Source organism: Lupinus angustifolius, chromosome LG09 (assembly GCF_001865875.1).
Source record: "Lupinus angustifolius cultivar Tanjil chromosome LG09, LupAngTanjil_v1.0, whole genome shotgun sequence".
Lineage (NCBI taxonomy): Eukaryota > Viridiplantae > Streptophyta > Magnoliopsida > Fabales > Fabaceae > Lupinus > Lupinus angustifolius.
In genome coordinates this window covers 2,518,235-2,528,364 of record NC_032017.1, presented here as the reverse complement: position 1 = coordinate 2,528,364, position 10,130 = coordinate 2,518,235, and the positions used below count along the sequence as shown (strand labels likewise).

The following is a 10,130-nucleotide window of genomic DNA, read 5'->3' as shown; positions in this document are numbered from 1 at the left end:
AAAATGTACTTAATTAGTGAACAACTAGGAAAGTGAAAGTTGATAAGCATAACATATAGGTAGTTTACTATTTAATCATTTAACTGAAAAATGTGTCAGTTAATCGGTTAAGAAAGGTGGTAATTGATTAACGTGAATTTGGTTTTAACAGATAAGTGAAAATCTGAAAACAGTTATTCTCAACAGCCCGTTTATCGATTAAAAGGGCACTTATTAACTAGGTCTCAAAAAGGTTTTCTATATAAACTGTGTTTTTAGGTCATGCACCATACATCATTTCATTCATTTTTAGAATTGCTAGTTGTACATTTTTCGTGCTTAATTGTGTCACATAGGCAGAGTAAAGTACATTGTGAGAAAGTGAGAGATAGTATCATGCTTAGGGTTTAATTGTCATCTAATTGTATGTGGTTTAATATGTTAAACATTGCTATCTTTTCTTGCATTTCTTTAGGAGAATTTTAGGGTAGAAATTCTATGTTTCTACATTTCTTTGTATATTAAATTAGGTGAAGTAAATTTGAAAAATCGCTCAACTAAATTTGAAATTTTGCTCATCTAAATTTGAAAATTCATTTAGTTATAAGATTTCTCATCTAAAATGACAATTTTGGCTTACCTCCACATACTCATAAAAACACATTCTAAATTTATAAATACATTGAAAGCAACGATAAATGTTTAACCCCGAAAACATTTACTACCAACGCATATAATTCAACTTTTAAAATATAACCCTAATTTTTTTTTTCCAAAAATACATTTGATTAATTAAGGAAACCATTTTCTAATCCAATTATCAATAAGGAAAATGATAGGTGTTACACATTGACCCATGTCTCTTGCTAGAAGATACTATTGCAAACGTGAATTCTCAAATTGAGAATTGCCACATGGTGAACTTGTGTACTTTTCCTTTCCTTTTTCAATTGAACATTTTCATTGTCCATTACAATCACCGTGGATCCCAAATTACCTTACCCAATATTGATGGCTAACGAAACAGGATGGGATCACGTGTCCCATTTGGTGTCCCCATCCAATCAGAAAATTTTATTTAATTAAAAGTAAAATTTATAATAACATAAATTAATATTTGTATGTTATTTTATGAGATTTTATTGGCTTAGTACATGAGGACTGGATTTTCTTGGGACAGAAGATCGTTGCGAAACACACCACTTAGTATCCCTTGATTAAAGTTTTCCCCCACAATGGAATCACTATATTGTAGTCTATTAACAATTTTCATCTTCAATACTTCATACAACTGAACCGTGTGTAACTTCCTTGAAAAACTCAAATGCCAATTTGTATTCTACTATCTCTCTTGTCTTTCTTTTATTAGATTAGTTGTTACCAACAATTGGTATAAGAATTGAGGATTAGACCTAGACATAGTTGATCTAATGGGGAATGGTTGTAGTAAAGTATATAGTACTCAGACTTCACTAGAAGAAAAAAAATGAGTATATTCAAGTGTGAAATTTTACGTTGGATAACTTGGATGAGTAAAAGAGTTTATATATGGAAAAATAAAATAAAATAATTGCCTTATAGTTTTTGTTCAAGATGTGATGTTTCACCTATAAGGAGTTTTCATTCTTTCATTTCTGAGTAACAATTAGACTTTTAAGTCATCAGAACTCTCTACTCACCAATGTCAACACAATTAATGTCACATTAATATATAATTGGATGATAACTAATATTCAGTGAAAACAAAAGTTATTGTTTTATGTGATTGCATTTTTGTATGTGAATATAAATATTTAACTACTTTCTTAGCCTATGTTTTCATATTTGACCTTAGTTATCTTGCTTTCATTGTTTCATTTTTTTAGCCCTTCAGTGGTGGATATTTCACGGTCCTTCATAAATGTTTGTCTTTTCGATGAAATATGTCATGCTAGTTTTTGGGTAACTAAGGTTGATGTGAAGTTTTCTTGATTCTTTGCCTTATGATGAAGATCAACTTTAGCCTTCTCTACTTAAATTTTGCACTTTGCAGAAAGATGAAAATATGGAAAGGAGATCAATAATATATATAGCCTTGGATTATTCATTATTATTTGATAGTACAGGTTTTATTCATGTAACATGATATGAAAAGAAAAGGGCATGCCCAACAAGTTATTAACACTTGTGTGCAGATAATAGAAAAGGAATTACAAACATATTATTCTTTATATAGTTTAAGCTGCATTGATCCTTGCAAAATCAAGAGACTTCTTTCCTCCATGAACATTCCCAAAGAAGTTTTTCATGTAATCCTGAAACACAATTTCTCTATAACGAGCCAACCCATCTTTCTTCACCACCTCTGGCAGTGGCTCAATCCTCTCTGTAGGTTGTGGCAGAGTAAAAATTGGAACAGAAACTCTGGATTGAGTGTTTGTTGTCCTCACTCTGTGTTCAGCACTCTTATACTTTCCATTGCTCAGTATCTTACATCAAAATAGACAGGGTTATTAGAATGATACTGTATATTTATATATATTAATGAGTTACTGTAATAATGATACAAATTAGTAACTATGCTAGAACTCGCATTTAACAACGGTCATTCCAACATCTGAAATGATATATTTACTTAATTTGAAATTAGAAGATATCAAACCTGTAAAGCATCACCAATATTGATGACTAGAGCTCCATGGATTGGTGGAATTTCAAGCCACTCTTCATTTTCAGAATCATTGTCTTGTTCAACTTTGACATATAAGCCACCTATGCCATCTTGGAGTAACACTGTGATAGCTCCAATATCTGAATGGCGCCCTACACCAACAGTGAGTTCAGGGTTTGGGCATGCTGGGTAGTAGTTCATGTTAACCACTCTCCTCCCAAGAAGCCCATCTATTTTTGACTCTTCTAGTTTCACTCCAAGCTCACCAATCAATATTTCCACCAAGTCTCTAACAATCTTCGATGATAACTTCACATATTCTAGTGCAACTTCCCTAATAAATGTTGGAACAAAAAATGTACACATAAATGCTATTGTACAAACTATTTATTATAATTAGGTTAGTTTATTGTGTACCTAGTGCATTACATGATTTTTTTTAATAATTTAGAAAGATTTTTTTAAAGATACATTGACATAAGAGTAAGATTATCCTCTTATGATTTTGAGAATGATAATCTCAAATTATAAAAAAAATCTCTTCATTATTAAAGTGAAATAATCATAAGTATCATTCCAAACTCTAGTAGATAAAAACTTTGTGCATTGGTCTCTTTTTTAGTATAATTTTGTAAATATAAGTTAAATTGGTTAAAATTAGGAAGAAGATATGCACAATAAATTTACAATTTTTTTAAATTCAAAGGAATTTAAGTTAAAAATGGTTTTTTATTCTTGGAGGGAGAATAGACTAAGAAATTAAATCATTATCAAGAGAGTTTACTCTCATTAAGTATATAAGGATTGATAAGTGTATCAAATATTTGATATTTTGAAGGAGGAATGTAGCATAGAAGGTCATACTTGCATTGATCAGGCCAATATTGAAGAGCTTGTTCATCATTATTATATATCATACTAATATAATCTTTCCATTCCAATGACTTTTCTTTCTCAGGCGCAAAGCTAGTTCCATATCTTACAGTTGGACTTGGACTCACCCCAGATAAGTAAATAGCTTTGTTCTCTGGTGGCAAGTTGAAGAATGTGTGTGCAGCATCTTTGAGTGATTCCAATAACTCAATAGAAACACCATGATTTACTACCTGAAAAAAGCCTAGAGTCTCAGAAGCACTAACAATCTGATCCACCACTTGGTCATGCTCAGGCCCATTGAGCTTGGATAAGTCAATGGGTGGTAGAATATGTGTACTTGAGTCTAGTTTATTGATTTGTAAATGTGGGGGTTGTATGTATCTTTCTGGCACCTCTTTTAAGCCTGAGTCTACAATGCCTTTCACACCATTGCCATCTTTCACAACAAAGTCATACAATGAGTTTGAAGAGTTGAAAGTTGAAGACATAATCGTTTGGTGAAGTTTGTGTAAGGGTTGTGAATTTTGATAGTTTATGGTTATTGGTATAGAAACTTTGCTTAGTGTGCAAATTGTTATGCTTTAATGCCAAAGGCCTAGTCCTTATATATATTATGAATTTTGTAGTGCTAGAGAAAAAAAAAACTAATATGTTTAGCAAGATTCAAGGGTTCAAGTAAGAAACGTATTAAAAATGCACCTATTAGGTTTTATGTTGTGTAATATGCATCTTATATTTCCACAAAAAAAATTAAATATTGAAACCAACGTAATGGGTTTGGATAAACTTGTGGGATTTTCAGAATTGAAGGATAGCGTGAAAAAGTCAATTGCAATATGTGATTTACTGTGCACGCTAAATACACACATTATATAATTAGGAGATGGCGTAGACTTCAGTAATATCATGCTTCTGCTGACTGTTGACTCGTTCTAGAGGATGAAATATTCAAAGGACACACGAGAGGGAGTTGAATTTTATGTAACAATAGTTATTAAAATCAACATGTAGTATATGAGGCTCATAGAGAATAGATGTGTGTATCCTAACCTAAGTAGAGAACATATAACTTAAGCAATAACCTTATTCGAACATACGAATGAGGATTATCTGTCCCAGAATGAGTGTCTTCATGTCCCTGGCCACTAAGATTTCTCCAAATAAAGCAAATATATTATTTTATGTTTTTAGAATTTTTCTTTTTAATGAAGTGTCATTTTTTCATTGAATCGGGACAAGATGGAGACAGGTGATTTGTGTCCCTTAATAGACTGATGAGTATAGAGATAAACAAATGAAGCAGAGTCTGGAATGTACATTTTAAGTTTGAACATTTAGATAGAAGTATATTACTCTTTAAATTGAAAATACCCGTTTTTGATAGACACATAAGAATATAAGATAGTCACTAGGTTAACCAATTAGGTGAAAGATAAAGACTAACACAAAGGTTTTATCCCTAGTAAACCCAAACACGGGCTACATCCATTGCTTGGCTGCACCAAAATTTCACTATAACTCATAAGATTATAACATTTCACAAGTTAACAAACTCTTTTCATACTTCTAAGTATTATTTTCAATCTAGTATCTTGAGCCTCTTGATCATAAGTATTATTCTCAACCTAGTCTCTTCAAGTTAAAAAAAATATTATCATTTTCATCTTAACTTCTCTTGGCTCAAACATGTATATAAGTCATCTCTAAATGCAAACAAATATTATTTGTTAACCGAGTCTCTTCAAACTAGTTGTTTGAGTTTTGTTTGATAGCCAAGTTTCTTCATCCTAAATTCTAGTCTCTCCATATTCGTTAAACTTGTATTTTTAGTTTCAGACTCTTCAAGCATCTTACAGATTTGTTTAAAATTGATTTTACAACAAGTACACTTAAAGACTAATCTTTCTCTATTAGTGAATGAGTGGATATAAATGCAAGACAAAAAATTGACTAATAATTCCTACGAAATATTGAAGAGTAAATGCCTAGGGAATATAATTAAAAGTTACTGTTATGTTCTATTCTGATAATTCAATGCTTATGTATCAACTTCTCAAGCTTTTTCTATTTTGGATGAATCACTCTTGATTGAAGTTTTCAATGGTCTTCACTATTTATATCCTTTAGTAATTTAGTCACAATCTCTAACATATATCCGCAATGTTTTATCTCTGCGCAATAACCTGCATCAGGGTTGTAGACATGCTTTATGTGTGTGGTAGAACACAATTTCCTTTTTTGGATAATAACGATTGGTCCAAGGAAGAAAGAAACTTTAGATGCTATCCGTAACTGAATAACACGGTTAGAAGGTTCTGATGTTTTGACCACCTGAAACTCATAGTTTTCCAGGAAGAAAATATATGAGGATTTGAGAGTTGGATTTTGAAGGAGAAAGCGAAAGCTTGGAAGTCATCTCACACGTGTATTTCATGACTCTCAAGTCTTCTCTTTTCCTCCGAAATCCAACTCACAAACAAACCCTTAGAAGAGTTGACTTACACTTGCACATGCCAATCCACCACTCAAGTCTTTGTTAGATGATGATTTGAAGATCATTTTGTAGACAAATGATGATTTGAAGATCATTTTGTAATTAATTTGTCTTTGTTAAATGATAATGCACACTAAGTAGAAATGTTAGCAACCTTAACTTAAGATCAATAAATTCTTAATATACGGTTTTTATCAAAACTTAAGGTTAATGCACTTTAAAATTTTGATGGTCTAATATATTTGAGCGATAAGAATGATGGCCGGAGTTGGCAAAATTCATTAAGGTGTAAGTAGTGAAACTGCCACCTTTGAAACTAATGATTTTTGTCATTTTTCAGGAAAAGCAACACCACCATCATCCAGATAGAATTGTGCTACCTAGGATGACTAAACTAATACTAGGTTGTGTTCATAAACAAATTTTACCTTTATGAATAAGGGTTAAATATATCTTAAGAAACAAATACAAGAAATATATTATATTCAAGTTTAAGATAATTCAATATATCATCTGTTCCATTTAGTTTCCAGGTTAAGATAATAAACATATATTAAAAGACTATCGTTGAAAGTATTAATAATATAAAATAATGTGTTTTAACCAAAATATCCATAATAAATTCACTATTACCATGACTTCTATAATAAATTAGAGCAAAGACGAAAAAATAGTTTTTAAGTGTCAACATCTCAATTCATCAAAAAAAAAAAAAGTGTCAACATCTCATTTAAAAATAGATTTAGAAAACCTCATCAATAACTAACAAAATTGGTGGGATATATCGCAATTGGACAAGAATCCTCTGTCCCAAAAAGACCATAATCTCATGTCAGTAACAAATAGCATTTCCCAAAATAATATAAAATATTAATTTATGATTTTTATAAAAAATTCTAATTAAGTAACACACTTTTATTACCTTAATATACAATTTAGAACACTAATGAATACGGAATATCTTCCTCATATGCAATGGAAGTTTCATGCAAACACTCTTATTTGCTTTTTTATTTCTTCTTACGTATATAATCAAAAAATATGTTTGACCAATTATATGGTTTGACTAGTCAACATAGATGAGCATTTGGTATAAGAAAATGCATGTTTCTCCCTTGTTTTTAATGAAAGAAATACAATTTTATCATAATCAAAATAATATATATCTGATTCAAAATTGTATTTCTTTTTGTTTTATGAAATACTTGTATCTTTATTAATGCATAGGATCCTAACTCTGGAAAGAGATCATATGTCCACAATCTTGTCCCAATTCTCATCCTACTCCAGTGAAAAAGTAACACTAAATTAAAAAAAATTAAAAACACAAATTAATATTTTTATATTATTTAAAGGATATTGATTAATTAGGAACATAAGGACATAATGATTTTGGGATATAAGATCACTCTTAACTCCAACATTGGGAAATTGTTACATATGTTGGGTTGTGAACAAATGTGAAAGGACACATTTTAAAGAGAGAGAAAAGGTGACTATGGTTCTACGTAACCATGTTCTAATACAACAAAATGTCCCTTACTCTGATAAAAGTAAACGGGCCATTTTGTTTCTACGTTTTCTACAAAGACTGAAAATTTAATGGCAAATAGGAAAATCCAAAATTTCTCAGACACTCAATTGACTAAATAATATGGCTTCTTTGTCAACTACAAGACAAGTGAGTGATTTTGGGAGCTTTGTGCTTAATGGTACCCATTTCTTGTCTATGTTTAACCCCGGAACCCAAAGTAGAATTCAGCAAGATGAATAAAGATTTTGCTTTGAAAATTTTAGAAGAAGGAGCTAGTGCAATTGTTACTAAAAGAAAGGTTTACTTTTGCTTTACTATGTTGGTTTCTTATTGGAAAAATATAATTTACCTCCCTGAATGTTTATAGTGCAAATCCTTTCATTTATTTTTATGTTATCATTTAACTCTCTTAAACCTTATTTGATCTTGAATTATCTACCATATTTTTATCTCTCCAATAAATTTTAAAATAATGATAGCAAAATGACGACTCGTGCATTATTATTTCATTTAAATGTTTTTAAATAGTACAAAAGTTAATATATCTCCATTAGTTTTAAATCTAAAGAGATATTTGTGTAACTTGCGTTTATATGAGTTATATAAGATATGTATCGCTTGCATGACTTGTTATTTATGTTATAAAGTCAAAAGAGGCTTCACTGTAGTATGACATTTTTGAAGGTAACCTTAAGGAATAAGATTTTTACTATAATAATAACCAAATCTTAATTGGGGTCATCTACTAGATTAAAGGATGTCATAATTCTCTATTAACAACAACTAAACCTTAATCCATAGTGATTGAGGGATAAGATTTCTACCAGTGTTTTAAATTGTATTCCTCAATTGCAATTGCGATCACAATATTATAGTTTTGAAAGTCTTCGTAACAACATCACACATAATTGCGCCACGTTAACAACATTTTCTCTCAACTTTCTACAATTGTGATAAACACAAGTCCGAGTATTAGTTTAGCTCAAATCCATTTTTCTTTAAAACAGACTCGGAATGAGTTAACAAATTTTTTTTGATAGTTCTCAACGTTTTGGGTTTTATTAATTTAAACGTCTATATAAAAGGGGTGAGAGAGGGGAGAGAAAAATTGTAGTAACCTAAAGAAAAAATGTTTATTTGTAAAATAAAAAATCAAATATAGTATAGTATTAACCTAGAATAATAGAACTAATACTAGGTTATCATTATTCACAAATTTGGAATGGTCACATTTTGAAAATGTTTTATGAAATTATTATGGAAAGGGTCTAAATACAAGAAAAATATTATAGTGAAATATAAAATTGATGAAAAATCCTTTTAATTATGATAATATTTCATTGATTAGATTCTCCTTATCAATTTAAGATAGACACGCATATTAAGATTATTATTGACAGTGATAATTACCAATATAAAATAATATATTTGACATCCCTAATGAATTCAATATTCACTATTATCAAAACCACTATATTAAATTAGAGCAAACATGAAGAAAAAAATAAGGGTGAATGCCTTATTCAAAGAAAGTTTTATAATGGTCTTGAGAGAAGTAATTATTATATCTGAGAGACAAATTATTTTGATCATATTAAGATAAGAGATGACATTTTTAGACATAATGTTTATGAAATGATGAATGGATGCCAGAATGAGATGCGTGAATGGATGAGATATATGAAAAATGCATAAAATGCTAATGTGTGAATGATATTTTTTTATGAATGCATGCATACATGAATAAGTAGATGAACATTTAAATGATATATTTATTTTCTTATTGAACATATCAATGAATGTATAAATGATGTCTTTTTTGTTTTTGTTTTTGGATGAATATTTGAATGATGTAATTTTTGAATGAATGTATGTATGAGTGGTAGACATGAACATAATGTGCAATGATATCAATGCATTTTATATGCCCCTAGGGTTGGGGATCTATTTCGGGAAAATATAACTTTAATTACAATATTATAAAATGCTAATGCTATTAAGATCAGCTCGAAATTAAATGGTATAACTCCAAGCTTATGACAAACAATTTATCCCTAGGCATGAAACCCTTTAAAGGGTATACTATGATTTAGTCGTCCTCGTGGCACAAGGACATCATAGTGAAATAACATTCTCATAACACTCATGTATGAACATTTTTTGAGGGACCAAAAGTCCCAATTTAAAAATGGAGAGATAAATAGTTTAGGTTATGTTTCCTGTATCCTAAATAGGGTAAACTTACAAGGTTTTGGAGAGTCTAAATTCACAATCCTTATGGCAAGGAATTAGGTATTGTGAAGAAGATCTTTGCTCCTGACCTTGACAAGGTTTTGATGAAGACACCAACATCACCAAAAAGAAGAAAATGAAGAATACTTATGAAGACCAAGAAGAACAAAGCTTCAAGAAGATTAGATTAAATCTCTATAGGTACTTCTATTCTAAAACTCTTACTTATGCAAAGTAGTAATGCTCAAACTATTTTTAAAGAATAATGAAACACTTTGAAAATACTTAAAACAATTTTTGAAAAGATGTGTAACGGGTTACTTCATTCAAGTAACAAGTTACATGTGAGAGAAAAAGAGTTATTC

The 10,130-nt window shown here is 30.1% G+C and overlaps 1 protein-coding gene across 1 annotated transcript; it reads right to left on the bottom strand.

The window, feature by feature from the left end:
• Nucleotides 2,104-4,046, bottom strand: LOC109355985 (feruloyl CoA ortho-hydroxylase 1-like). The gene is made up of 4 exons (XM_019599294.1): nt 3,494-4,046; nt 2,621-2,963; nt 2,170-2,447; nt 2,104-2,120 (listed from the first exon to the last, which is right to left on the bottom strand). The coding sequence occupies exons 1-3, from the start codon at nt 3,991-3,993 to the stop codon at nt 2,196-2,198; spliced, it is 1,095 nt and encodes a 364-aa protein (XP_019454839.1). The 5' UTR covers nt 3,994-4,046; the 3' UTR covers nt 2,104-2,120; nt 2,170-2,195.

Coding starts and splice junctions, on each gene's coding strand:
- LOC109355985 (XM_019599294.1), bottom strand. CDS start 3,993: ATGTCTTCAACTTTCAACTCTTCAAACTCATTGTATGACTTTGTTGTG. Junction 2,964..3,493: donor TATTGGCCTGATCAATGCAA/GTATGACCTTCT, acceptor AACATTTATTAG/GGAAGTTGCACTAGAATATG. Junction 2,448..2,620: donor ATATTGGTGATGCTTTACAG/GTTTGATATCTT, acceptor TTTTGATGTAAG/ATACTGAGCAATGGAAAGTA.